At 39.6% G+C, this 27,728-nt stretch overlaps 5 protein-coding genes across 10 annotated transcripts; 4 read left to right on the forward strand and 1 right to left on the reverse strand.

Annotated features, from left to right (window-relative positions):
• Positions 1 to 264: 264 nt before the first annotated feature.
• eif2b1 (eukaryotic translation initiation factor 2B, subunit 1 alpha) lies at positions 265 to 4,928 on the reverse strand. Its single transcript, NM_001310879.1, is given in 9 exon segments — positions 265 to 474; positions 568 to 693; positions 815 to 890; positions 1,022 to 1,090; positions 1,177 to 1,289; positions 1,386 to 1,502; positions 1,647 to 1,783; positions 1,962 to 2,063; positions 4,584 to 4,928. Coding segments are annotated over 9 exon segments (909 nt in total). The 5' UTR covers positions 4,597 to 4,928; the 3' UTR covers positions 265 to 318.
• Positions 4,929 to 4,982: 54 nt separating this feature from the next.
• gtf2h3 (general transcription factor IIH, polypeptide 3) lies at positions 4,983 to 8,311 on the forward strand. Its single transcript, XM_010897311.5, has 13 exons — positions 4,983 to 5,062; positions 5,350 to 5,429; positions 5,517 to 5,623; positions 5,745 to 5,890; positions 5,999 to 6,061; positions 6,528 to 6,557; positions 6,665 to 6,693; positions 6,777 to 6,851; positions 6,946 to 6,999; positions 7,084 to 7,152; positions 7,251 to 7,386; positions 7,489 to 7,525; positions 7,990 to 8,311. The coding sequence occupies exons 1-13, from the start codon at positions 5,047 to 5,049 to the stop codon at positions 8,057 to 8,059; spliced, it is 912 nt and encodes a 303-aa protein (XP_010895613.4). The 5' UTR covers positions 4,983 to 5,046; the 3' UTR covers positions 8,060 to 8,311.
• An 864-nt stretch (positions 8,312 to 9,175) lies between these two features.
• LOC105026096 (rab5 GDP/GTP exchange factor-like) lies at positions 9,176 to 13,861 on the forward strand. Of its 3 annotated transcripts, none has more exons than XM_010897312.4 (9): positions 9,176 to 9,421; positions 10,303 to 10,487; positions 10,584 to 10,714; positions 10,830 to 10,981; positions 11,183 to 11,252; positions 11,448 to 11,583; positions 11,740 to 11,834; positions 11,983 to 12,239; positions 12,356 to 13,861. In XM_010897312.4, exons 2-9 carry the CDS (start codon positions 10,330 to 10,332, stop codon positions 12,773 to 12,775), a joined length of 1,419 nt encoding a protein of 472 aa, XP_010895614.2. In that variant the 5' UTR covers positions 9,176 to 9,421; positions 10,303 to 10,329; the 3' UTR covers positions 12,776 to 13,861. The 3 variants fall into 3 exon arrangements, with proteins under 3 accessions (XP_010895614.2, XP_010895617.2, XP_010895615.2); XM_010897315.4 differs by having other exon boundaries at positions 9,403 to 9,486; XM_010897313.5 differs by lacking the exon at positions 9,176 to 9,421 and adding an exon at positions 9,431 to 9,994.
• A 1,571-nt stretch (positions 13,862 to 15,432) lies between these two features.
• psmd9 (proteasome 26S subunit, non-ATPase 9) lies at positions 15,433 to 17,535 on the forward strand. Its single transcript, NM_001303763.1, is given in 6 exon segments — positions 15,433 to 15,597; positions 15,847 to 15,946; positions 16,105 to 16,301; positions 16,431 to 16,532; positions 16,955 to 17,043; positions 17,216 to 17,535. Coding segments are annotated over 6 exon segments (642 nt in total). The 5' UTR covers positions 15,433 to 15,471; the 3' UTR covers positions 17,244 to 17,535.
• A 738-nt stretch (positions 17,536 to 18,273) lies between these two features.
• On the forward strand, positions 18,274 to 27,512 carry cfap251 (cilia and flagella associated protein 251). Of its 4 annotated transcripts, none has more exons than XM_034296318.1 (21): positions 18,274 to 18,353; positions 18,664 to 18,976; positions 19,073 to 19,213; positions 19,755 to 19,864; positions 19,961 to 20,069; positions 20,291 to 20,371; positions 20,483 to 20,560; positions 23,467 to 23,511; positions 23,623 to 23,825; positions 24,003 to 24,191; positions 24,280 to 24,530; positions 24,655 to 24,806; positions 24,924 to 25,097; positions 25,224 to 25,408; positions 25,516 to 25,630; positions 25,765 to 25,928; positions 26,011 to 26,101; positions 26,220 to 26,363; positions 26,614 to 26,842; positions 27,013 to 27,129; positions 27,222 to 27,512. In XM_034296318.1, exons 2-21 carry the CDS (start codon positions 18,686 to 18,688, stop codon positions 27,329 to 27,331), a joined length of 2,979 nt encoding a protein of 992 aa, XP_034152209.1. In that variant the 5' UTR covers positions 18,274 to 18,353; positions 18,664 to 18,685; the 3' UTR covers positions 27,332 to 27,512. The 4 variants fall into 4 exon arrangements, with proteins under 4 accessions (XP_034152209.1, XP_010895624.4, XP_034152211.1 ...); XM_010897322.5 differs by having other exon boundaries at positions 18,279 to 18,341; XM_034296320.1 differs by having other exon boundaries at positions 18,279 to 18,341; positions 27,013 to 27,114.
• The last annotated feature ends 216 nt before the right edge of the window (positions 27,513 to 27,728 follow it).

The following is a 27,728-nucleotide window of genomic DNA, read 5'->3' on the forward strand; positions in this document are numbered from 1 at the left end:
TGGTTAAAGTTGATCTTTTTAAATCCAGTCCTTTCATAGAATTTATGGGTGGCAGAAAATCTAGGGTCACATGCATCTGACCAGTAACAGAAAGGTTGTTAAATGGAACCCCAGAACCGGTGAGACGTCCTGTATTTGAGGAAGACAGTTAACCCTAGTTGCTCCTGTAAGTTACTGTGACAAAATCTAAATTACTTGAATGTGAATCCACTCGCTATGGATTTGATAGCATTAGTGCATATTAAAGGGTGAATTCACTCAACTGCATTATTTGATGGTTTTATTGTCTGTGTTTATAGTCACTATGTTAAAGTTGGTTTACAAGTATAACTTAATAAGCTCGTCACTGACTGCGGAAGGAGTGAGGACCCCCAGGTCGGTGAAGAGAAGTGTGATCAGCGATGGCGGCGTGTAATCAATCATTGGGTGTTCTTCTGCTAGGTCTTCCACTGCCTTCAGAGTGTCTGCTTTATACTGAAATACAGAGATGAGAGACAACTGAATAGCACAAGAAAATAACTATAGCAATATCACTATAGCCCTGTGACCAGATGTTGCTGGTATTACCTTAAATCGGTCCGGGACATCTTGCTGGTTTAAAGGATAGAGTCGGACAAACTTGAAGCTTTCTGCCACAACGTAGAATGGCTTATTGTGAGCCTTGGAACACACTGCCAGTTGATAGGTACCAATCTGTCAAATGAGTTGCAGAAAAGATTTGACCATTGTGTAAATGGTAATAATCCAAGTATATAAAAGAAGAGTGCTGAAAATGTATCCGATAGGCGTGTCATGCAGTTAGCCCTAGATATACCTTGTTGATAATGCCACCACTTTCCACCACTCCCTCTGCACCCACAATCACCAAGTCCACCTTTTCCATGATATACCTTAAAGACATTTTTATTTTCATTAGTGTATAAAATATGTAGAACACAATGACTGCTTCCATTATACAGATGACCTGTATGGAACAAAGGTGGGTATTACATGAACCAACTGAAATGATTTTGATATTCACCCCACAGCAGCATCGAGAACCACTGTGACAGGAATGTTAAGTTTCCGTAATTTGTCTGCCATTTTCTGCCTGAAAGAGACAATAGTATACTTGTGAACATTCTTTCCGGTGTAGGTCATTTTACTCAAATGCCTGTATTGGTGTTAAGCACACACCCTGCAGAGTCTGGTTGTGACTCTGTGACGTAGACAGTGAAGCGTTTCTTGTCGGCTGCTGCACTCTCCAGAACCTTCAGAACTACCCGGGAGGAGGAGTGTGTCAGTATTTTCTGTGAATGACAGAACACAGTGTCAGAGGTGGAGTCACTGCATAGTAGGTTTGAGAGTCTTGACAAAATGCAATTTATTAAAATAGAGGTATTTACAGCTCCATCCTTGATAAAGGTATGACAGAGTTTTGCTACTTTACTCCTGGAAAGGGATATTTTCTTTAGAAAGAGCTCTCCTCTCTCTACCATCACTTTCTTGCATTGAGAGAGATCCTGTTTGGGAGACAAAAAAGACATCTAAATAGATCTCAAATCAGGGTGTGCTAAACCACTCGAGCACCTCGCATTTTGATTTCATGCAGAATCATAAAGTGGGCTTGGAGTTGCAGCCTGGAGGAATGTGGGCCCTCTACTCACAGGGTGCTCCAGTGATGTAAGACTGATGAAGCGGAGGAACAGTTCACCACCAGATGACACCGCCACCGAGGAGTCTGCCTCCCCTAGACGTCCAATGGTCCGGGTCAGGTTCTCTCTCAGGCCCAGGATGGTCTCACCTTTTCACAGACAATCACCCAGCAATTCAATGCAACAATTTGTCTCTGGTGATCCTTCTTCAAACATTTGGTGCTCTTCAGAAGTAATGGGTATTTCTTGAATTTAGTAAATCCTATCAGACACAATATATGCCTTTCAATTCCCTACACGAGTAAAGGAGGGTAGAATAGTACTGACTTTGGTCTCTTTTGAGAAACTCCAGAAGAGTGCGGATAGCTGCCACAGCAGAGGGCACCTCAGGGTCTTGTCTCATCTGTGTCCGGAAGTACTCTACCAGCTCTGTAAGGAAACGGCCAGTCAAAGTAATATCAAAACACATGATGGAAGTGTGAGATACACACTTCCATATAGGAAGTGTGAGCACATTACTTGATTACAAGCATTAAGAAAAGCCTATTTTACTGTATATTTTAATTTACATTGATAGTAACTCCCCAAAGAGAGGAACTGCGGACAAAACCAGTCATTTATGCATCCAAAAGTACGCCACTCAAACAAATTAAAGGAAAACGTAATAATGACAGTATAACACCAAGTCAATTAAACATCAGGGATACCCATCTGTCAGTTAGGAAGTATAAGCCATTGTGAATCAATGTCACCTGTTTTGATGCAAATGAAAGTGACAAGACAATCCCAAAAAAGGGAATGGTTTTGCAGGTGGTGGCCACAGACAATTGCCCTCTATTTATCCTTCCTGACTGATTCTTCTCTAGTTTTGCATTTTGCTCGTGTCCTTGTCACTACTGGTAGCTTGATGCACTACCTGCAGCACACTAACGTTGCACAGGTAGTCCAGCTCCTCTAGGATGGCACATGTATGTGCGCCTTCGCAGGGTTTGCTGTGTCTCCCAGTACAGGCTCAAGAGCATGGAGGAGATACCAGGAGACGGGCCGTTCCTTGAGGTGAGCTGGAGAGGGCCGCAGAAGGTCATCAACCCAGCAGCAGGACCAGTATCAAGAAGGAACAGGAGAAGTACCTCCAGCTACTGGTGTGCATGTTTCTGACCAAAGTGGGCCCAATGTCCTCTAGTGGGACCTGTGCTCACAGCCCAGCACTGTGTAGCTGGATTGGCATTCACCAGAGAACACCAGAACTGGCAGGTCCGCCATTAGCCCCCCAGTTCCCTTCACAGATGAGAGCAGGTTCACACTGAGCACATGCCAGACGTGAAAGAGTCGTTATGCTGCCTGGAACATCATCCAGCATGACCAGTTTGATGGTGGGTCAGTGATGGTCTGGGGAGGCATATCCTTGGAGGGTTGTAGGACAGATCTTACGCTGGTGGGCCCTGGGTTCCTCCTGTTACAGGACAATGCCCGGCCTTATGTGGCCAGTGTGTAGGCAGTTCCTGGATGATGAAGGCATTGATGCCATTGACTGGGCCTCACGTTCCCCAGACCTAAATCCAACGGAGATCCTCTGGGATGTTATGTATCGGTGTATCTGATGCCGTCAAGTAGCAGCACAGACTGTCCAGGAGCTCACTGATGCCCTAGTCCAGGTCTGGGAGAAGATCCCGCAGGACACCATCAGCTGTCTCATCAGGAGCATGCCCAAACGTTGTCGGGAGTGCAAACAGGCAGGTGGGGGCCATACACACTACTGAGTCACATTATGAGTCACCGTGATGAAATTCACGCAAGTTGGAACAGCCTGTGATTTCAATTGTTTCCTTTGATGTTCGGTGTGAGTTTGAATCCAGCTTTTTGGAGCAGGGAATTTGGACAGTGATGTGTTGTTTTTGACTTTGTACTACAAAACTTTATAATTGAATTCATTCAATCTAGGTTCAAGTGCAGATGTCAACTTTAATTTGATACATCCATATTAGATGAACCACTTAGAAATGACATGGTAAATAATGTACTGTATTACTTTGGAAAATACTTCTACAAGGATGATCCTACTATGATTACAGGTAATTCTGAATAATTTGTGAATATAATAATAATTACCAAGAAAGAAGCACAAATATCCAGTTGCTAGGGTCCAGTTACTTATGTTTAGCAAACTCCAGGTGAATCTGTAGTTTGCTAAACATAGGCATTTGGATCCTAGCAACTGGATATTTGTGCTTCTTTCTTAGTAAAGTACTAATATGCCTGGAGTTTGCTAAATATAATTGGAACCAGGTTCTATGGTCAGATGAGACAAAACACATTGTAGCTTTTTCAGCAAAAACAACCAAGCTAGGTTTGATATATAAAGAGGAATGTAGAAAACACCTAATCCCCACTGTGAAGTATGGTGGTGGATAAGAGATGTGGGGCTGCTTTGCTTTTAAAGGCCTTGGGAAGCTTGTCAGATTACATGGTAGCATGGACACTCTTAAGTACAAATAGATTTTAGAACAAAATTTCTACATCAGAAGGATACAACTGTCTTTGTTGGACCTTTCAGCATGACAATGATCCAAAGCATTCCACCATATACATACAAGGCTTTGTAATGGCCACACGTCCCTTGCCTGAAACCTCACTGAAAACATGTGGGGTGGGGTGAGCTGAGCAAAGGAGAGTTGACAAGCATGGACCAAGGGCTTTGAAGGAACTGGAGAGACTCATACTGCATGTGTGAATGATCTCAGATCCCTTGCCGAGTGTTCTACCATCATATCAAACATTATGACAGTGCTGTTATCTTAAGTAGAGTGTGCAGAAAATAACTTTAAAAAAAGAGTCCCAATGATTTTGATAAAATATTTCTCACTGTTTCTTTGAACAATTTAATCGAAATTAAAAGTTTACCTTTCTATACATTTTTTTATAGAACGCCCTAATCAAATGTCAACTCACCATCTTCGTCCATTATGTCAAAAAAGAGGACAGACACAGAAACAGAAAGCTGGTCCGATGAACGTGAATACTTGAATAGCCGGCCACCTAAACGTATTTGACAACTTACAGTAGATTACTACAAAGCTATGACTATCTATGTACCAAACTAGAACTGATAAAACGACTGACGAAACAGACACGTTTCCCTCGTTTGACGCAGATGACGATATTTCAAGAGTTGCTTCTTAAGTTTTAAAATGGGAAAAGAAACGGTCCCTGGCGTGTGTACAATATAATACGTTTATTATATTATTATTTCGCACGGATACATACTTTAATGCAAATATTTGTTAATTCTTGGGATGGAGTATCAAATGTCGCAATTTGATGACGTAAGTACTTTCTCATTGGTTGTTTTGGGAAGAAATGGGGTGGGGTTCTAGTTGGAGCACTGGCTACCCGTTACATAGCATGCTGTGTTATGGTGATGGCATCTGGTTAGTGAAGATATTCACTTTATATCATAAATTCAAACAATAATTCAGATTTGAAACTGTATAATATAACTTGCGACAACATCAGGATTTAATTGGTTTTCTGAATAAATTTAACAGCGACACGGCTTGCCAAATTGTCTAGCTATTTGGCTACCTTGCTAATGATACATTAGCTAAGAATTAGTAACGGTGGTAATCAGTGATTGATATACAGAAATGTATGGATGATAAAGTATTGAATTAGTTTTTCTCATGAAAACAATAACCACTTCTGTGCTTTCATACAGAAGATGAAGTCAGTCTTCTGGTCATTGTAGTGGATGTCAATCCTATTTGGTGGGGCCAGCAAGCTAATAGAGAGCCTCAGGTATGTAACCATTCATCTGCAGAACTAGCCTCCACTTCAAATGGGTCGTTGGACTGAAATATGTTTAATTGTTTGTCCTTCCCTTAGTTCACTCTGTCCAAGTGTTTGGATGCTGTCATGGTAATGGGTAACTCCCACCTAGTCATGACTAGGAACAACAAGCTGGCCATAATTGCAAGCCATTGTCAAGAAAGGTAATCAACATTGTCATTTGTTAGTTGATTAACAGGATAAGTCTTAATCCTGGTTTCTGTAATTCGTTGATAGTGTGTTCTAATTGCAAATCTCTTCTTCATCCCTTGTCATGTGTGGAAGTCATTTTCTGTATCCTTTTAAACTTTGGAAATCTGGAGATGGTCATGGGGATGACAATCCATCAACAAGTGGGGATGGCAAGTATGAGCTTTTGTCGGTTGCCAATGACATCATGGCAGAAGAGATCAAGATTCTCATGTCAAGAAGTAAGTGCAGCATAATCTTCCTGTACATTGCCAAAAAAGAACACTGTACAGTAGGTCTAATCAGTGTTTGTTGTGAAACTGTGATAACCTAACCTTGATGTGTTACAGCTGAAGTGAAGGGCAACCAGACAGATACTCTACTGGCTGGATCACTTGCCAAAGCTCTCTGCTGTATCCTTTTTATTAAAATGCTTAGTAATTACAATGTAGGGCTCTACCCGTGCAAATAAAACATCATATTATCAAAGATCCACCACCACATTTGACATGGTCTAATACAGCACTCCAAACCAATATGTATTACATCAGAATCTATTTGGGGATGAATTTCAGACACAAATATAGTGAAAATAAGACTGTGTAAAATTAGTTAACTTGCCCATATGATTGATGTCAGGACAATAAAATGGACATTTCCACATTCAAATGATATCACAAAGATGGTTGGAGGTCCAAATGTCAATTCAATGTAAATGTCAATAATGTACCAGCTAAAATACAGAAATTGGACTGGATAAGTCCCTCATCAATGATGTACAAACACCCCACTATTATATCTGCCCATGCTTTTTTTTCTACTTAGATCCAATATAAGTCAAATTGTTGCTTGTATTTTACTTTTACATTCCATATTCAGATATACATAGAGTCACAAAGGAGTTGGAAGGTATTTGGAGCATTTAAATGACTTTGTTTTTTCCCCAAAATACTGATTTTGCTCAATTTAATGAGACTTGGGAGTTTTTTTATGATCCATGTCTCTGCATTTTTCAGCTGGACAAGAAATTAAGTCAAGGATATTGGTAAGACCTCACAGGAGTTTGTTTTTAATGTTAGCTATTCATTTGATAAATGTCCTTTAAATATGTTTATCCTTGCGTAATAGGTCATAAAAGCTGCAGATGACTGTGCTTTGCAATACATGAATTTCATGAATGTGATATTTGCTGCCCAAAAGCAGGTAACATTTATTCTTCTGAGTTTTAGCTTCCTTTGGTATATATTTTTTACCTTAAGCATAATAAGTGGTGCCTCTTTATTTTTTCTTGTTACAGAGTATCCTAATAGATGCCTGTGTGTTGGACTCAGACTCAGGTCTCCTACAGCAGGTATGTTTTGATTGCCTTATGTCTTACAGATGTGAACAAAAAGGTTTAGAGCACCCCTTAAGGTATTTATGTTTGTCTCTACAGGCCTGTGACATAACCGGAGGATTGTATTTGATGATACCACAGAAGATTGCGTTGGCACAATATCTTCTGGTGAGGTCAAAAATGAAAATGCTGTTGAAGATAAAAAAACTTTTCAGTCATGTCCTTTTTTGGTATGTGATGTTGGTTACATTGTCTTTCCTGTGTAGTGGGTATTCCTGCCAGACTCTGACCAACGCTCCCAACTGGTGCTGCCACCTCCTGTCCATGTAGATTACCGAGCAGCGTGCTTTTGCCACAGAAACCTAATTGAGATTGGTTATGTCTGCTCTGTGTGTTTGTCTAGTAAGTTTTTATGTGTGTATGTTCATTTCAAATAAGTGGTGTAAATTAGCTGTTGATACTAATTCCTAATGAACAAACCTCTCTCTTTTCATACTTATGTAGTATTCTGCAACTTCAGTCCTATCTGCACAACGTGCGAGTGAGTACTACAGATTTTTGCCTGATGCATCAGACTTTCTAGATCCAGTGTGATTTAATGCACAAAAAGTCAACATTTTCTTTTTAGCCCTAACATGAAATGCAATCATCTGGCTTTTGTCTGTGTAATGGCTTGTGGAACTTTCAACTTAATTGGCTTATTGCGCCTGATGACTCTGGAGTCATGTCCAACCAAATCATAAATCATAAAAAAAAATGTAAATGGACATGCGATACTTTGAAAATCTTTAGGGATACATATCTCTGGTATAAATGTGTGCGTTTCATGAATTTCCTTCCATCTTGCATGAGTGCCTTCACATGGAGCGGGAAGGCACTCACGCAAGTGCCTTCACATTGGCCAAACACTGATGCATATTTTGAATTCAGTTAGTTGAACATATTTAGATATTTTGGTAACTTTGTTAATTTGCTTAGTCATCTTTAAATGTTTTTGCCTTGTAGGACTGCCTTCAAAATTCCATTGCCTCAGATGGTGAAGGCAAAGAAGAAGAAACTCAAGCCATCAACGTGACAAGCAAATGCTGATGATGTACATGGACATTTAAAACATAGTTCATTATTTCATTAGTTAATTATTATTAAATGTTAATATTGTTGTTTTATCACCAATTTGGTAAACTAAAGGTGATGTTGTGTGAACATATTGGGTTAGGCCACAGATGGCCATCCAAATTCACACAGGACGAGTTCATCACCACAAAAGATAACATGCAAAAAGTCTAGCTTTTGATACTTTGAAATATAAAATGTGGTCTATTATCAATTATTTGCCTAATATTCATTAATACATTTCCAACCACTCATACTAACATTACATTTTTTCCACCACTTGAACAGATTGTGAAGGGAGAACAAATGTTTGGATATCTTTTTTTTATATATATATATTATTTATTTTAATAGAAGTTGGGATTTGATCATAGCTCTGTAAAATGAAACAAGACACAATAACATTTATGTAAATTCCTTCAAAACAAATTCCTTTGTTTACATTAACTCAATAACAGTAATAGTACTTTATTCAAAATCTAAATGTTTTTTATATTTTAATTGCAAAGAAATTGTCAATCACATTAAGACCTTTTCAGTGCCTTAAAAATATAAAGCAAGCGAGTAGTGCATTTGCAGAAGCGAAGGGTTTATAAAAACTCATAAGGTAGGAACCTAACAGAAAATTAGAGAAGAATCAGCTACAAATTGTGTGCAGTCTTTTCTGCGTTTAATAAATATAGATTACTCTTTAGACCAAAACACAATACACACTATATCCTCACCGCAAGGTTAAAACCATTATATAATAGTCAGGCCTCGTTGTCATTGCTAAATTAATTTGGAAGTCAATTTCTTCCTACCAAACTTTCAGAATATTATTGAAGCAAAGGTGGAGTAACAGCTTGCTTGTATGGATTAAGGATCCCAGTTTTATTGATGGATTCGTATTTAACACAATTTCCTAAATGACCAGCCAAGTAATAACAATAGAAAGTGAACTTTTTCAACACCTGCGAAGTGAATGTAAATGTGCTTTTCATAGCCATGCATTCAGGGTTATAAAATTAGAGATAAAGTCGTCATGCTTAACATCACTGCCTGGTAAGACACGGACCGTAGCGCTAACCATAGACACACGGACCCTATTTGAAAAGATCATCAAAACATGTTAAACACCTTTTCTGTTAAGAATTGATGCAGTTTCAAACCAGTTACAATTACAAGGATAGTGGTGATATTGTGTTATTCAATTTTTTCAAACTTCTAGGAGGTTATAACAAAAAGTTGTAACGTAGAATTTGGAAATTAACCCGCATGATCACGTGCCCTTAATGTGGCTAGCTTCACGTCAATGCTTTTGGTCTCACGTCAGGTTAAAATCGTAAGTTTCTTTTTTGATAGATACCGGGTTATATTTGGTTAGATTTTTTACAAGTTGGTGTCTGGGTATGTGTTTTAATAATGATTGCATGACGATTAGTAATTTATGTTTTGGTGACATCTTTGACTTGTTTTGCTTAAGTTAGATACTACTTTAGCAAAGGTTAGCACAACAAACGCTACGTCGTTAGCACTTCAAACGCTTGCTAGTCAGATAAGCTAAACATTGACAATGGCCGGGATAGTTAAATGTTAACGTAGTGAAGGTCTGTTTGTAATATTAACGATAGATTATTTTGATAGATTTATTTAGAACAAGGTAATATAATATACTGTAACTAGGGAACTGGGATGGTACTAATATTTAGTATTGGGTATGTAGCTAGTTGCAGTACTGAACTTCAACAAACTACAGTACTGCAGTGTAGCCACAGTTGTATTTTAAAATGGTGCAGTACTTTAGCTTAGTATTAGGCTATTACATTAATCTCCAGGTTTTGTTTTCAGTACTTAATTACATTTTCGACATTTGGTGGTGTATTTAACAACTGGAACTACACACTACATGGGTGAAGTATGCAATACTTTTCAACCTCAAAACCGACTTATTCTCATTTAAGTAGGTTAATAATGAGATTCCGGACTATAAGGAGTATAATGTATTGCTCTGTATGTAGAGCCTACCAATGGATGGGAATCAACTATTTTGTAAATTATTTACCACTTCGTTGTGGAAAAAAGGTGGTACCTTATGGTTCATGTTATCTAATAATTTATTTAATGACTTTTATCAACTTCAGGAGTTTTTAGTAATTTTACAAACAGAATAAAGTTCACTGGAGGTTAACAGAAGGATCACTTTCTTTATGGGTGCTGCATCAGCTGGTGGGATTAAAGGAAAGTTGAAGTATGGCGGCGGAGCAACAGAGGGGAATCCGAGTCACAAAAGCTGAGCTTCTCTGTAAGGATTCATGTGGTTATTATGGCAACCCTGCATGGCAGGGCTTTTGTTCCAAATGCTGGCGAGAACGAACGCGCAAAGCAGAGGCTGACCAGCAGGGCACTGGGTAAGGGTTTTATTGTCATTTGTTAAAAATGGTTACTCAAGTCCATCGTAGGCAGTCGGTGAATTGGTCGATATTAAAATATTTCCTTTTTGCTAGGCCCTGCGACGATGCAGGTTTCCCCCTTACATTCTCTAAATTTGAGGAAAAGAAGAATATGGAAAAGGGTCGGCGAGTTAATACTATGAGGAGGCTCTTCTGGGGTGGTCCATCCCCTCCTAAACGCCCAGGTGATTCCCTCTACACAGTCCACTCATTGGTTGAAGCGATTGAATGTAAATAATATCAAAGGTTTTAATCAATAGTGTTACGAAGCAACAACGTTGAGACCTTATACCCTTTCAGAGTCTTCAGAGGGCGAGGCAGCTGCCTTAAAAGCCTATCAGAGCCTTGAGCCGGGAGACTTCACCAGTTTCCTAAAGTTACTTAGGAAGCCTTCTTCTCAGCGTCTGCAGTCTCGTTGTACTGCTTTTCTCAACACCATGGAGGCTTACCACGTAATGTGCTTCTTTTCCTTCCTCTCTGTAATCGCCAGTTTTATCTCCGCTATTAGTAATCTTTTTCAACTTCTGGTTTTGACACTGAACTGTCTTTTACAATTGTCAAGTAGAATTTTCAGATGAATCTCCCTTATCTGCATCTTGTGCTTCTTTACCACAGTCTTGATATGTGAATTTAATGTAATATTATTTTTCCAGGATCTGCCAGTGCAGAAGCAGTCTGACCTTGTTCAAGACTTTTACCAGAACATTGCTGTGCATTTCAGTAGTGAGTAATCAGACCATTTGTTGTTTCTAAGCTGCTGTGTTACTATTGGATTTGAATTATTGTGGGCCTAACCAATGCCACTGGCAAATTCTGTCCCTAATCATTACATTCCGTTGTAAAGTGTAAACATAGAGTGTACTGACTCTGCCCTGTACCCCAACTTCACATACCTCTTCACTGTGCTGGCTCTGGTAGGTCTACCTGAGGTTCAGCTCTCTCAGATGATGGAGCACATGGAGAAGTTAATCATGACGCGTCTTCACAAGTGGGTCTTCTGCCATGACAGCTGTGATGATGAAGTGAAAGACTTGGCTCTCCAAAAGAGGATACGGTTAGATTGCGTAACCTTGTCTCAACTCAATCTTACGTTATTATCAGACTCCCTCAACGGGCCAGTGTTTATCCAGCATCACCAAGATATTTAGTGATGTTAATGCATTATCTACTACAGTGATTCAGCTTTTGTTTTTCAATTGAATTTTGACAGGTCCTTAAACTGGGTCACCCCCCAGATGCTGAGGGTGCCTTTCCCTGATGAGAAGGCTGAGGTTTTTAGCGATCCCTTTCTGCCTGCTATAACAGGTAACGGAAGACTATATTATTTTATTTTGATAAAAGATGACGAGCAACAGTGCAATCTCCCAATTAAATTTGTGAATTTGTTTAGAAAAAATAAAAGTTCCAGACTTCAGGAATTCCGTCTGTGTACTAAAACTGTTACTGTCCTCAGCTGTAATTGAGATGGATGCCAAGCGAGCTCCACAAGACAAGCTTGCATGCGTGTCTAAGTGCAGTCAGAATGTCTTCAAGGCTCTCTCCACATCAAATACTGAGCCAGCAAATGCTGATGACTTCTTGTCTGGCCTGATTTATGTGGTGCTAAAGGCCAACCCCCCCAGACTTTACTCCAACATGCAGTATATGATCCGCTTTGGCCTCCCACACACCCTGATGGCAGGAGAAACTGGCTATTACTTCACCAATTTGGTGAGTTAATAATAACACATGCATACTGTGCACTACATCCCTTTACAGTCTGGAACAGTTTGTGCTGAGATCATCCAGTCCTTTTTGGTAATTGCCTTTTTTTTTTCTCAACGTAGTCTTGCGCTGTAGCATTTATTGAGAAGCTAGATGGACCAGCACTCAACCTTGACCAAGAGGAGTTTGAAGGGTACATGCAGGGACGTGCACCTTTAAAGAGGGGCAGTGAGAGGCGGAAGATGGCCAGGGAGACTCAAGACAAACTACAGGACGTAAAGTGCAGACAGGAGGAGGTGGACCGAGGAATGAAGATTCTCAAAGAGCAGCTACAACAATGGGTCCTGTCAGTCCAGGCAGAGGTAGACAAGGTGACAGCCCAGTCTGCTCTGGCACAAGGAGAAATCGAAGCCCAGTCGGAGTCTTTGCAAAGCCATTCTGTCTCTACAGTAACAAAGAAAGATGTTGTCGAAGACCAGTCAGTTGTGACACTAGAGGAACATGAGTCCGACTACAACACTTGTTTAACAGACACTTGTTAGCTATATAAAGACTGGGTTAATCCTGGGTCTAATATGCTTAACTTTTTTGGAACTCAAAATGTAAGGGTTTTTGAGTAGGACAGTATGGCACACATTTTGGTTTGGAGGGATCCTTAAAAACAAACATGCCTCTATTCCTTGATGCCAACTTTGCACAACAGCACAACCTGATGGCAATTGCTGATCTTGAAACCCATGTAAATAAGCAGATCTTCCTGCAATTTGATTTCACAGGCAACGTGCTGTCATCTGTTTACATCTTTGACTTTGTTTAACGTTTCTATAGTTTCATTTGTCAGTACATTACTTATTTTGTTTTTACTATAAGAAATGTATACTTAATATATCAAGAGAGATTAGTTTTGGATTTTGTAAGTCAAATATCTGCCCAGTAGGACAATAGTTTTTGAGCACTTACTGGGGTAGTGAGCAGACATAAGGTTGAATGCTGCTATTATATTTCTTAGGTGGTTGGTAGGGATGTTGGGACAGGGTTAATTTATTGTAATTAAGCGCTCTGGCAACTCCTTGTGGTGTGTCCAGCCCCTGCCATCTCACTTGTTTTGAAAGAGAATGCGCTGTTATGAAAGTGTATAGCTTTTAAAGGAAATGTCCTGGCTGAGCAAGTGGTGTGATAAGAAACAATGTCTTGGCCTGATCTGCTTAGGTCATACTTCTTCCTGAACTCCAAAGCCAGTTGGGACCTTCTGCCATGGGGCATGGCTGTAATAATGAATTGTGCTTCATAAAAATGAGATACCTTTGTGTTTAGGGAAACCTGATGAAATACTTAATTAATTGTGAAACCTGTCATAGATGAACCCTCTGAAGTAGAGCGGTCTCAGTCAAAGTGGAATACTTTATTGAATGATGACATTACAATATTACCTAAACTAATGGTACAGTTAAATACCTTGCATGTTTATATTTAAATGAAGTTAATATCTGATCTAGTTGTATTGTATTCTTTAATAGCACTAACTTGTGAAGTACCTGTGTTTGAAATTACATGTTTAACAATCATGAAGAAATATTGTTGGTGAATGTACAACAAAACATTTTATTAAAGAAAAAGCTGACTAGAAATGTAATTTAAGTTTCTCTGAGTTATTAATCTACACACAGGAACAAAACACCATTGTACACCAAATGCCTGTGTTTCATCAGCGAGTAAAAAAAAAAAGGTTCCCAGAAATAATGTTGATCCATCTTTTAAATCAAGAAATCTTGCTGTTGGCTCCTGCTGGCGATTGCGGATAACACATTTTTAAATACCTTTATAACAATTGGCTATCACAACTTCAGATGACCAAGTCAGCCATTAGATGGTATATGGGCATACTTGCCTATAACCTATTCATCTATCTACACTACGTATCTAAAAATGTTACATTCAACTTACCATAATTTCCTTTTTCTTTCAACTACCATACGAAAAGCAGTTATTAATACTTTAGGTAAAGCTTACCTTCTATTGGCTAAAATCTGTCTTTTATATATGTTTATTTTTAAACAAGCTAACCTTTACTCCAACCAGGGTTTTGGTCACAGAGGTTCAGGGGGGATGTATAGCTGTGAGGTCTAGGTGTATGTGTCCAGTTGACTGGCTAGTTTGAACCAGGCATTGGTCCAGCAGACTTCCCATGGCTGGTTAGTTGGGAAAGCAAGTCCAATGGCAGTTTAGGATCACGGATCACAAATTGGGGAGTATCCTTACCTTCTAGATCCCAGATGAATATGTTGTATAACCTTATACGATGGAGGAAAGACCGAAATAGGTAGGATGTGTGTTCGGCTGTCAGATTGAACAGTATGACGACAATGCGATTCAGATTACTGTTAGAGCAGGGCTCACTGTACAAAATGCTAAATAATTTTGCAAAGGGGGAAATTGATTTAAATTTTTGTTAGTGTGTGTGGACACAATTACTGGATCATTGGTGGATCTCATCACAGATACTGTAGCTGCAGGAAATTAAATCATAAACAGGCATCACATCAAATAGGGATGCTGAATTCAGATTCACAGGGTTATGCTCCAGTCCATGGTTGTTGAGAGGAAAGGAAGTTATGCTAGAGGGATGGATCACAAACCAACACATACTAGACAGGGTAAAATAGGAAAGAGGGAGAGTGGGCCCGGGTGTCCTAAGTGTGTTGGCACTGGCTAAAAGGAAAGTAATGAGTATTTGTGGTTTCCAAACCAGTCCTTCTGCCCTATGCACTTGTCCAAAGTGCCCTACATAGCCACATGTTATTCTTGGAACTTTGAGGTTCACTTCCATTGAGTTCACTTTTAATTAATAAAATTAGCATGCAAGTTCAAATGTACAAATCCCTTTTATTTTGAATAGCCAATAATCCTTAGTAACATTAAACGTTTCATTTACGAGGTATTTTGTTTTTTAGGTATCAAGTCACAAAAAAAGACATAGAAAATGCATGTAATTAGGCATGCCTAGCCATTCTTTTGTCAAATTGCACATGGTACAGTAGCTACTTGATAAAAAATTGCGTATATGGAAATAAAGGAAGTTACGGTTTTCGTAACAATTAGCTTAGCAACTGCGTGACTCAGCATGACAACCTGTATGCGATTGGTTAAGCGTTCCTCCGCTGTCGAACCACAGAGACGTAGATCTCCACAGTTGTATAATATCTCTGGTTGTAGTTCATGAATTTCCGGATGATTGACCATGAAGATGACGGAGGAAAATAACGATGAAAATGTGACAATAACAATGGAAGATGTCCAAAGTCTTATAAAAAAGAAAGACCAAATTGAAGAACAAATTAAAGCTTACTATGGCGTTTTGGAGGATGTAAGTTTACGTTACTCGTGGATACACTGCGGACCAGCTAACGTTAGCAAACTAACAGGCTAACAATGTTTAGTTATCAATATGTCATAGTTGCTAACATTATGCTGAAAATTCAACGTTTTAAATTTCAATATTTACAAATTGAACTTGTAAATATTGTTAATGTCATACATAAGAAACAATATGTTTGTATTTTCTGTGAGGAGGGACGCTTACAATTGTCAAAACAATGTCTATGTTTTCTTTTAGCAAAGCGTTGGAATGGAAGGTCCTCTGGTTGACGCAGAAGGCTTTCCTCGTGCAGATGTTAATGTGTACCAGATTAGAACAGCGAGGCACAGTATCCATTGTAAGAGGCCAGATTATGGCACTTCTGTGTAATAATACATATCGACACGTTACTTCACAAGATTCAGTGATAAAACAGATTGCTTCTGGCTAGTTCTGGTGCAATAAGTTTGCCCTACACATGTACTACTGCCTATTTTATTATTGTCATTGTGGCAGGTCTACAGAACGATCACAAAGCTATCATGGTGGAAATCGAGGAGGCCCTACACAGGCTGCATGCTAGAGAGAGGGCAAAGCGCGAGCAGGACCAGGCAGGATCCCAGACTGAGTCCACGATGGAACAGGAGTTTATCCTGCCCTCCCCCTTTGCCCGTGTGGATGCTGTCTCACAAGGCTCCCCTGCCTGCCAGGCTGTGAGTGTTAACTGCTCCTAGATTTACTTAGGGCTATTGGCCAATAGAACACTGACATTTACTTAGTTTTTGTGCGATTATAAAAAAACATTTTCTTTCTGGTTATGATAAAGTAGATTTTCCCCCTAGGGCCTGCGAGTTGGTGATGAAATCATATCATTTGGATCAGTCAACACAGGAAACTTCCAAAACCTGCAGAACATTGCTTCCGTGGTTCAGCATAGTGTAGGGGTATGTTACACTCTTATGAGGTCATAAACATTTGTACTGTTTTGGTTATGCCAAATTAGCTCATTGTTATGGAGAATCATGGTGAGAGCAATATGTATTCTAGTCGCTATAGTAATACTGTTCCTTGAAAAGTATTCAGACACTTGACAAATTGTCATGTTGCTTAATTACAAATGTTACATAGATATTTTGTTCTGTTTGATATATTATTTTAAATCACTGAACCTAGTAATCAACTGTTGTGGGGAGATATTGTCTTTATGTTGGGTTTTGGGTTTCAGTGTTAAACTAAAAATATCCAACTTAACAAAATATGTGAAATTGTAATTCAGTAATATGAGAATTAGTCAGAGGTCTGAATACTTTTGCAAAGAACAGTAATTTACCAGGCATGACATTTCTTCTTTCCTTTTTTTTCATAGAAACAATTAAGTGTTACAGTGATTCGAAACGGACAGAAAACCCAAATGGGACTTACCCCGCAGCAGTGGTCGGGCAGAGGTTTTCTGGGGTTAGTGTTTTACATATCGAGTTTGATATTAGACAACATACTTTTTGATAGAACTACTGTGGTTCACATTGGATGTAATGTACAGTAAGTTCCAACAAATGCAATGCCAAGATGCATATCATAACCCGGTTGTTCAGAATCTAAAAGAGACTCACCTCTGTTTTTCCAACAGGTGCAACATTGTCCCCATCCAGAGATAATAAGGATCATGTAATCAGCAGGAGTAAAGGGTCTCCAGCTATGAAAGAGTGGCTATAAATAAAGGACATATTTCTGCAATAGAGATGGTTAGAAGACTTCCACATTCTAGAATGGATATTACCATTGAAGGCATCTGCCATTTTAATGGAGTCAACTGGTTGTATTTCCTACTACTTTGGAACAACTTTTAGACCTCTCCATCTCTACAGTTTGATCTTGTTGATTAATATGACTGACATTAAGTCATTGAATGGCAAATTCATGTTCTAATAAAAAGCATTGTTTAACATTTTATTTGAAAGGATTACATTTGCTTTCATTGTGAAATATGATTACATTACTTTATTTCCTTAGTAAAATTTTTCACTTCATGGACAATGATAGAAACAGTAGAAATTGGTTATTATTTCTCCTATTTCCAGTTTAAACATTCAACCTCCTTTTTCTCTTTATATACCTACACATAAATCCTTCCACTCCAATTAGCTAGAAACACTTTAAGACTTGTAATCGGGTCTGGTTTTTGTTGATTACTTAACTTTTAGACTATTAAAATTGTGTGTTTTTGTTTTAACCTTTTACATTATTATGCTTCATCCACTTCATTTGTTTTTTCCTGACAACACTAAAAGACAACCTGCAAGTGACATGCAATATTTTCTCAACTTAAAATTTTATATTAAGATAGGGGTGTACTAACTTTCCACATAAGGAAATTGCTTTTCTGTCCATTTTAATTGCATACATGTTTTTAACCTAAACTTTGTGCGATTTGTTAAATTACTTTATCTTCATCAATCAACCGGACATTGAGATAATCAGTGGAAAGTTTTTCGCTAGCTCTGCTAATCATAGCAACAACACAAACACGTGCAGTTCAATGTATTAAACATCTACGTACATACTGTGTTTTGGCATTATCGACCCGGGTGCTTTATTCATCCGGGTGCATCAGCTCTGGTAACGAATGTTGGCTGAAACCTGACTCAAAGTCATTGCTAAAGCCCCCCCCCCCCCCCCCCCCCCACTTGATACCAGGAACCGTAACTAGGCAACAAGATGCTTTCTGCCTGCCAAACAATTCGATGGTCTGTGGAGTGAGTATTTTTGTAAGCACATCAAATATTTAGCTAAATCATGCAATTATAGTGTGCCCTGTTTAACTCGTGTTTAATGTTTGCTCCACCATTCAAAATGACAGCCAATTTGCTAACCAATATACTTGGACAGTTAGCTAGCTTGCTAGTAGTAGGAATACGAGTTAGCTATCTTGCTGGTTAACTAGCAACATTTTCATATGCAAACTGACAGCTATATTGAGCTACTTTTGAGCACTTTAAACTGTCTTGTTGTTTGCTACTGCCCTCATGGTAAGGTTACTGCTCTATTTCAACTGGCATTTGTTCTATGAAAACACAGTCGGCGTGTGATGATTTAAGTCATGTCAGGGGTTGGAACCGAGAGTGATCCCTTGCCAAACCCTCCAGAGAAGCAGCAGTTCACAGCTGGCATCGAAAAGGAGCAGGACCCAGACAAACGTGGCGAGGATCTACAGAGAGAACTGCATAATAAAGAGAAGGGTGAAATGAGTGACTTTGTCAGTGGACAAAACTGGGAACCCCAGACGGATCAATATAAAAAACATGAACATCCACCTGTCTCTCAAGTCTACACAACCACCTCAATGCCTCCATTTCAAAAACAGTTGCCAAGTGTAAAAATGAATGCACTGGTATATGAATCCAGCCTTTTATTATATTTTTTAGTAACTTACATATAAGTATCACAAAGTTCTGTATCTGAATTTTATTTTTGTGTATGGTGACAGACATTAGAATGGGCCTTTGGGATGAATCGGGCTCTTCCTGTATTCAGCCTTCAGGACAAGGATCGCCTGATAATCCTGTATGGGGGCTCACATGTTGCGGTCATCTATGACCAAACATCAAATTCGCAACACCTACTTCAGGTAAGAGCTAACAGTTGCTCTAATGCACTCAACAGAGTCAGATGCTGGGAAAAGATTTGTGGGTTTGAAGTATATTTTTACATTTGAATGTTACCATGTTTGAGATATATGTGCAAGAAAAGGCTACTGTATTGATTAATTTAATGTCAACAGCAAAGTAGTAGCTAGTAACACAACTTTTTGGAGATAGTCAGTCAGTGTATGGTTTTCTTGGATTGTATTACTAGTTTTAATTTTCAAACTCCTGATATGATGCAAAATATGTAAACAGTTAACCAAATGCAGCTGACAAATTAAGTTGAGGTTTGCCTTTCTCTGCCACGGTATTGAAAATACAAACCGTAAATAGAGGTCACATATACAGACCAGCATACTTAAAAGTTTGGTATATGCCCTAACACTCCCCTCAGTTTAGTTGTTTGTCTCGGATTACCTTATTGTGATGTTATTTTCATGGTTGAGATGAGATTGTACATTTTACTCCATAATTACTGTTCAGGGCCAATATTATTCACACACACTTGATCGTCACCTTCCACAGGGTCACAGCAGCCCAATTTCATGTTTGTGTGTGAGTGAGGACAGGCGCTGGCTGGTGACAGCAGACAAAGGACAGGAAAATCTGGTAATCATTTGGGACTCCTTTTCAAGGTAGCACTTTGTTCTAACAGGGATCTTTTATATTTTGTATATATTTAGTTTTAAAAAATGTATTCTGAAACAATGGTTGTTTGTCTTTTGTTCCAGAATTCCTGTGCAAACATTATTTGACAGTCACCCTGGGCAGGGTGTTGCAGCTTTGGCACTGTCAAAGGACTCCAAATACTTGGTAACAGTTGGAGCTGGAAAAGTGCAGGTAAGCAAGAAAATGGCCTCAATCTTACGCAGGTGGGAATTCACATAGGAAAGAATGTGCAATTAAGCTGAAATATCCAAGAGTTGCAAGTTGAGGGAATGCATAAGCTGTCAAACATACCAGTACTTTTTTGGAATGTTGAGAATGCTATACTGTTTAAGTGTACATTAACTGAACTTGTATCTATATAGTGAACAGGACTTTATCTGATCTGTTCACAGCGAGTTTGTATATGGGATTGGACAAATGAGACAGAGATTCCATTATGTCTAACAGAACTCAATCCTAAATTTGGTTGTCAGGTAAGGCGTTATTGTCTCAATATACTGTATTTTGGCTGCTGTATATAAGTGAACATATTTTTTTGAGTATATTTGCAAACATTTATAATTCTGATTCAAATTCCTCTTCAGGATTACATTATTTTCAATCCCAATGACAGTTCTCAACTTATCAGCAACAGTGATAGCCATGTTTTATTTTATACCAAGGCAAGTACCACAGTTTTCTTTATAAGAAATGGGAATTAGTTTGATAGCTAATTCACTTGAAAATAATCCAATCAAACAATAATCCAATCACACTTAAAACAGTTTGAGTGGCCTCACTCACTGAAAGTGGCCAGATGCATGCCCTTTGTTATTCTTGCTCTCTTCCTTCTGAAGATTACTACATTCTTTAATTATGGGTCTTTCGCCATTAACAATATATTTTTTTAAACCTTTGGGCTGTATTTGTAATATGTTGTTTATACAGTGCCTTGCAGATGTATCTAAACCCTTGGCCAATTGTCCTATTTGACTGAATTACACATTGTGTTTTAAAACACTGACACTCAAAATGTATTATTATATGATGACATTGGTTTTATAAGAAAAACTACTGAAATATCTTGCATTAGCTTCCACTGCAGCTTCTGTGCTGTGGAAGTTCTCTTTACATGTATACATGGACAAATAACATTTCCCTCACAGGGACACAATTACTTTACCAGAGGCCTCCATCTGTGAACCATTTATGTTGCTGATACAATGGGGAGAACAAGTATTTGATACACTGCTGATTTTGCAGGCTTTCCCACTTACAAAGCATGAAGAAGTGAGTCATTTTTATCATAGGTTCTCTTCAACTGTGATTGACAAAAATCCAGAAAATCACATTGTATGATTTTTAAGTAATTAATTAACATGTTATTGCATGACATAAGTATTTGATACATCAGAAAAACAGAACTTAATATTTGGTACAGAAACCTTTGTTTGCAATTACAGAGATCATATGGTTCCTGTAGTTCTTGACCAGGTTTTCCAGATCCTTCAGGTTTCGGGGCTGTCGCTGGGCAATACAGACTTTCAGCTCCCTCCAAAGATTTTCTATTGGGTTCAGGTCTGGAGATTGGCTAGGCCACTCCAGGACCTTGGGATGCTTCTTATGGAGCCACTCCTTAGTTGCCCTGGCTGTGTGTTTTGGGTCGTTGTCATGCTGGATGACCCAGCCACGACCCATCTTCAATGCACTTACTGAGGGAAGGAGGTTGTTGGCCAAGATCTCACGATACATGGCCCCATCCATCCTCCCCTACGGTGCAGTTGTCCTGTCCCCTTTGCAGAAAAGCATCCCCAAAGAATGAGGTTTCCACCTCTATGCTTCACGGTTGGGATGGTGTTCTTTGGGTTGTACTCATCCTTCTTCTTCCTGCAAACACGGCGAGTGGAGTTTAGACCAAAAAGCTCTATTTTTGTCTCATCAGACCACATGACCTTCTCCCATTCCTCCTCTGGATCATCCAGATGGTCATTGGCAAACTTCAGACGGGCCTGGACATGCGCTGGCTTGAGCAGGGGGACCTTGCGTTCACTGCAGGATTTTAATCCATGAGTGTGTTACTAATGGTTTTCTTTGAGACTGTGGTCCCAGCTCTCTTCAGGTCATTGACCAGGTCCTGCATGGAGCCCCAGACCGAGGGAGATTGACCGTCATCTTGAACTTCTTCCATTTTCTAATAATTGCGCCAACAGTTGTTGCCTTTTCACCAAGCTGCTTGCCTATTGTCCTGTAGCCCATCTACAATTTTAGCCCTGATGTCCTTGCACAGCTCTCTGGTCTTGGCCGTTGTGGAGAGGTTCGAGTCTGTTTGATTGAGTGTGTGGACAGGTGTCTTTTATACAGGTAACAAGTTCAAACAGGTGCAGTTAATACAGGTAATGAGTGGAGAACAGGAGGGCTTCTTAAAGAAAAATGAACAGGTCTGTGAGAGCCGGAATTCTTACTGGTTGGTAGGTGATCAAATACTTATGTCATGCAATAAAATGCTAATTAATTATAAAAAAATCATACAATGTGATTTTCTGGAAGTGTACCTATGATAATAATTACAGACCTCTACATGCTTTGTAAGTAGGAAAACCTGCAAAATTGGCAGTGTATCAAATACTTGTTCTCCCCACTGTACATATTCTGGATAAAACGGCACAGTTGAAGGATCAGTGGTCAGGGTGTCAATCTAAAAGAAAAGGCGGACCAAATAACATTCTACAGAAGTTAGAGATGAAGTAGTAAAAATGCATACATTAGGAAAATGGTATTTATTAATATCCCTGTGAGCACAGATGGATCAATAATCAGGAAATAGAAGCTGCATCACACCACCAAGGCACTGCCAAGAAAAGGCTGTCCTTCAAAACTCAGTGGATGTTTTAGTGTAGCCTGGCTGACACGACCCACTTGACTCACTAGTCTGGACTGGAGAATTTTTAACTGCAGTATTCACTCAGAAAATCTGAACATTTTGATTAATTCTTATTTGCATCCACAATGCTCCAATGAGGAAGTAAACATGACAGTTTGGTTTCATTAGGTGCTGTTTTAGTGAAATATAGATCATGATTTGTTCAATTCTAAATTAAAAAAGCCTCTTTCCGACAACATCAAATTACTCTATCCAGACTGTGAAGTTAGGACAGTTTTTCTCAATCCTGTTCCTGGGGATCCCAGGGGGTACACATTTTAGTTTTTTCCCTAGCACTCAGACACGTTATTCCAATTAAAGATTTGATGATAGGTTGATTACGTCAATCAAGTGTTTAAGTGGTATGGAAACATTTGAATCAGGAGAAACCAGGCACTGCCAAGAGAAGGCTGATATTTCAAAACAATTGCCGTAAATTATCTAGGTGGTGAATGGGTTTTCCTCTCTGAGAAGTCCCCCCCCAAAAAATAAAAAATAAAACTGGGTTAGGGTTAAAGTCTCCCCTTATTGGCCTCTCAACCTGACTGACATGTTTGATTGGATTCTACTATAATGAATTAGCAATCAAACAAAATGTTGTAGTGTGACAGAAAACGTACATGTAACCGTAACTTTGGCTTTTCTGATGTTTTTACAAAAATATTTCAGGACAAGCAACATCTTGACTTTATCGCCCCAGAGCTATTAGACAAGGTAATAAGGCTAGTTGTTTACAGTATAAAACCATTATAAGATACAGCAATTGCAATAATCAAGTGAAAATCCCTTCCTGCACTCACTAGTGATTTTACTGTCTTTATGAAGACGTTTAACAAGGCTGTGGGCATGCTGAGCCAGTCTGTGTTCCACTGGAGGGGGCACCAGGCCCTCTCTGCCACTGCCGCTGGCAACCTAGTGCTGTGGGACATGGTTAGAGGCTCCTCTACCTCAAGATCCCTTGTAAGGCGAGCTGTAAAGCTTATCCCCCTTCAGAAGGATGGCATCACCGTGCTCACTCTGACTGACAGGTGAACATGAAACATTCCTGGTTTCAAGCAAATCAGAAACCTTTACTCCTATTCAACTCCTTTACTTCTGTACTCCTTTACTCCTATTAAAATATTTATACATATTTTTAATTACAGTCTGGTACTCATAGGTGTTCTTTTACTGTTGCTCTGTTGGTATATTCCTCAATTCCCTAGCTTCATTGTGACTGGTGACACTCTCGGACATGTGAAATTCTATGATGAGAACTTCAAGCTCATCAACTGGTACAGTGAATTCAACCTTGACCCAATCACGTCGATCTCTTTCTCAAAAGAAGTTCCACCTAATAGCAGTAAGGGTTTTGTGGAGGACTGCACTCTGGAAGCCAAGCCATTTGTTATCCGGTGAGAATCTACGTAATGATAGTTGGCGCCCCTAAATATATATGTTGGTTTGTCCTACTTGCCCCCTAATAACCCCTCTTGTCTGTAGGAACTTTGTCCTTTCCACAGTCAGCTCCACAGTGGTCCATGTGAAAGCGCAAAGTGGTGTGCTGCAGACACTGCTGCAGGAGCATTGTGAGGCACTGCACGCGGTAGCCTGCCACCCCCATCAACCAGTTCTTGCAATGGGCAGCCACAGTGGAGTCCTGAAGGTGTGGGATTATGAGCGCAAGGTGTCCATCTGCAGCAGGGTCTTTGAGAATGATGAGCAGATTCAGTGCATCACCTACGACCCCAAAGGTGATGGAGTAGATTCTCAAATTGAAATTGTGGTTACTTCCCTATAGAAACTTCTCATTCTTTGCCCATGCCTGTGTGAGTTGGCTCAGATTTGTCAAGCTTTATCCTTTGTGTCTGTGAGCAGGATTTTACCTGGCTCTTGGCTTTGTAAGTGGAGCTGTCCTCATTTTGGATGCTTGCACATTGCAAAGTGAGGAAGAGGAGTTCTTCAACTACAGCCCAGAATGCATCACTCACATTACCTTCTCCCCAGATTCTGTCTACCTGGCCACAGCGGTGAGCAGATAAGCTCTTTGATTCTGGCATTGTGTTAGGGAAGGTTAAATGGACCTCTACAATAAAGCCTTGTAATGGAACGCAACTTAACCCCTCCTGTTCCTTTGCTATTGTCAGGATACTGGAAAAGCAGTGATGGTGTTCTGCTTGTACAATGGTAAGAGTGTGCATTGCTGGAGGTACCTGGGGAGGCACCACTCCCACTATAGGCCCATCAAGGACCTCCTGTTTGGGGTGTACTTGGACAGCACCCAACCTAGATTACTCTCCCTGGGCATGGACCGCAGGCTGGTGGGTCCCTCAGTCTCACACTCAGGGCTGTGGTTTACAGAACTTATTCATGTGTATTTATATGCTGAGATTATGGTTATATGGTTGTTGATGATTTTTCCTTGGTGTACTGTGGTGTTTGCCCAGGTGGAGTATGACCTGGAGAACAGCAGTGAGGATGAGCTGTTGATCCTGAGCTCTGAACAAATCGAACAGAGTGCTGTGCCCACCTGCATGGCCTGGTACCCATCCCTCACTACAGAGGATTTTCTGCTCACTGCTTCAAATCTCTACAAAATGAAACTTTTCAACAGTACAACCAAAATGTGCAGGTCCGTGTCCATCAAAGCATGACTAATCCTCTTATTTTGGACCATCTGTATGTCACTGGGGTTTGGTATGAAGGTGGTAAATAAATGGTCCCAGGTTTCTTTTGCAGAAAGACACTACTTGGCCCCACATATGGATCTCCAGTTCAGAAGATGGCCATACTTCCATTCTCTAAGGACTGTAAACTTAACTCACATTACATGGCATACATTACAAAAGACAAAGTATGTTTTGATTCCCTCCCGATCTTATCAAAACACCTCAGTCAGACCAAATATTTATGTAAATCATACACTTTAAGAGCCATAGTTGTGTGTTGGTCACCTAATGAAGTAATACAGTATATTTATTTTTCAAGGTGGGTCTCCAGATTTTGCCAGTTGATGGGAACCCCTACAAGTCCTCTGCCCTGATCTGCCAACCAGCAGGGGTGTCTGCTATGGCCTGCTCTTATGATGGTCGATATGTCTTCACCGCTGGGGGATCTGATTCTATGGTCCTCTCATGGGAGATTAGTTTAAAGTGAGTAGACCCTTCATTGAGTTGAGCGTTGTGTTGTCCGGTTTAACAAGCAATTAGTCATTGACCGTTGTTGTTTTTTTAGTGCATTAGAAGCTGCTGCTTCACTTGGTGGAAAAGACCTTATTCCCTTCTACAGTCTCCTGGAGGGAGGGAGAGAAGGGGAACTCTTTAAAGTAGGCTAAACAAATATATTTTCCTTGTAATCCATATTTCTAACTGCATGAAGTGGTAAATGGTCAGTTGTTATGGCTTTACAGTACATGTATTTGTTTTGGCACTTTTTTACTTCAGGAAATGGAGGAGTTTTTCTATTACTGTCAGCTGCGTAACCAAGACATTGACTCCATGGAGATGCGAAAGGTGTCCACCCGAATCCCCCTAACAGAGGTGCCCTTTGTCATGAGGGCTCTGGGCTTTTTTCCCACTGAGCAAGAGGTACAGTATCCTTCATAAAGACTAATGTAGTGACAAAGCTAATTTAGAATTGGATCAGTCCACTACTTTGATTATCATCCAATTTATTTTCCACTGTGGTGGTCAGCTGGTGCTACAAAAGAGTGCCTTTAGATCGCTGTGCCACCTGGGTTGCATTTTCTGTTTTATTTTTTTATACACTATCATCAGTTATACAGTAGCAAAAAGTTCAGTAAAGAAAGAGTGATGTTTGTTTAACATGTCTTTTCAGCTGGAGGACATGCAAAACGAAGTCAAGTTCAGCAGGTATGCTGAGACTGGGAGATATGTGATTGATATAGACCTGGAGGAGTTTGTTAAGCTGTATGTCAACCATCGGCCAGTGTTTGGCATCTCCAGGGAGGAACTTCTTCACACGTTCCAGATCCTTGGTGACTCATTTGTGACAGGAGAACCTTTGGTGAACAGGGATGAGCTGCTGAAACTCCTTCAGGACAGAGGTGTGTTAGGCCAGCTTTAAACCTGCAACTCCTTAGTTCCCACACATCTGTCTGCTGTGTTTGTATATTTCTATTCAGGGTATGTCAGATCTACAATTTGCTTTCGTTCTGTTATTGAAGCTGTACTAGTATTTAATTCTAATAATACGTCAACCCTGTTTTGGCTTCAGGGGAACACATGACTGAGGACGAGCTGGCAGAATGTTTCACCACACTGCTAGGACAGAATCCAGAAGAAAGGAGATCAGTGGTGGGAGCCTTTGAATGTCATGGTATGTGTCACTGTGGTAAGCTCCAAATAGGGTTTAAAAATGTCAGAATGGAATTGAGAGAACATTACTTTGATATTTAACTATTAACACTTACGTGTTTTGGGCAGATCCAGATGACGTTTTGGAGCAAGAAATCCCAGAAGAGATTTCCATGAGAATATTTGCAAGTGATATCCTGGGATTCCACATTGATACTAAAGAGGGGGAAATTGTATAATAATTTAATGTACCTTTTAGTATAGGTGGGCTCAACCTGTAAAACACTTTAAATTAACCATGTAGTCCATGAATCACAATTCATGATTGACAGCTGTTTCCTCATGGGTGCAGTTTGATGTGACATAATAAAGTTTCCTAATAAAGATTAATTAAAAACAGCAAATTTAATGGAGAAATAACACATTTAATTGCAAATTTATTTCACTGAGTGGCTTCTATTCTGCTCTTTCTCTGACATTTCCTGTTAAAAACTAACGATCCAGAAGGTTTGGCGCATGTGTAATATTTTGTAATTGCTGATTGTTTTTCAGCCTTTATCTAAATACTTCAATTAAATGAATCCGCTATAATTGTTAATCTCAGTGTCGGGTAAAAAAGTACATACTATTTGCATA

The sequence above is a fragment of the Esox lucius genome, chromosome 13 (genome assembly GCF_011004845.1).
Source record: "Esox lucius isolate fEsoLuc1 chromosome 13, fEsoLuc1.pri, whole genome shotgun sequence".
NCBI lineage: Eukaryota > Metazoa > Chordata > Actinopteri > Esociformes > Esocidae > Esox > Esox lucius.

What these genes read in the sequence shown, in the direction of transcription:
- gtf2h3 (XM_010897311.5), top strand. An exon ending in AGTCACAAAGGAGTTGGAAG is followed by an intron (nt 6,558 to 6,664) that starts GTATTTGGAGCA and finishes TGCATTTTTCAG; the next exon opens with CTGGACAAGAAATTAAGTCA. An exon ending in TATTTGCTGCCCAAAAGCAG is followed by an intron (nt 6,852 to 6,945) that starts GTAACATTTATT and finishes TTCTTGTTACAG; the next exon opens with AGTATCCTAATAGATGCCTG.
- LOC105026096 (XM_010897312.4), top strand. Translation starts at nt 10,330, where the DNA reads ATGGCGGCGGAGCAACAGAGGGGAATCCGAGTCACAAAAGCTGAGCTT. An exon ending in ATCCCCTCCTAAACGCCCAG is followed by an intron (nt 10,715 to 10,829) that starts GTGATTCCCTCT and finishes ATACCCTTTCAG; the next exon opens with AGTCTTCAGAGGGCGAGGCA. An exon ending in CTTTCTGCCTGCTATAACAG is followed by an intron (nt 11,835 to 11,982) that starts GTAACGGAAGAC and finishes TACTGTCCTCAG; the next exon opens with CTGTAATTGAGATGGATGCC.
- cfap251 (XM_034296318.1), top strand. Translation starts at nt 18,686, where the DNA reads ATGTCAGGGGTTGGAACCGAGAGTGATCCCTTGCCAAACCCTCCAGAG. An exon ending in CATCACCTACGACCCCAAAG is followed by an intron (nt 24,531 to 24,654) that starts GTGATGGAGTAG and finishes GTCTGTGAGCAG; the next exon opens with GATTTTACCTGGCTCTTGGC. An exon ending in CTGTCTACCTGGCCACAGCG is followed by an intron (nt 24,807 to 24,923) that starts GTGAGCAGATAA and finishes TGCTATTGTCAG; the next exon opens with GATACTGGAAAAGCAGTGAT.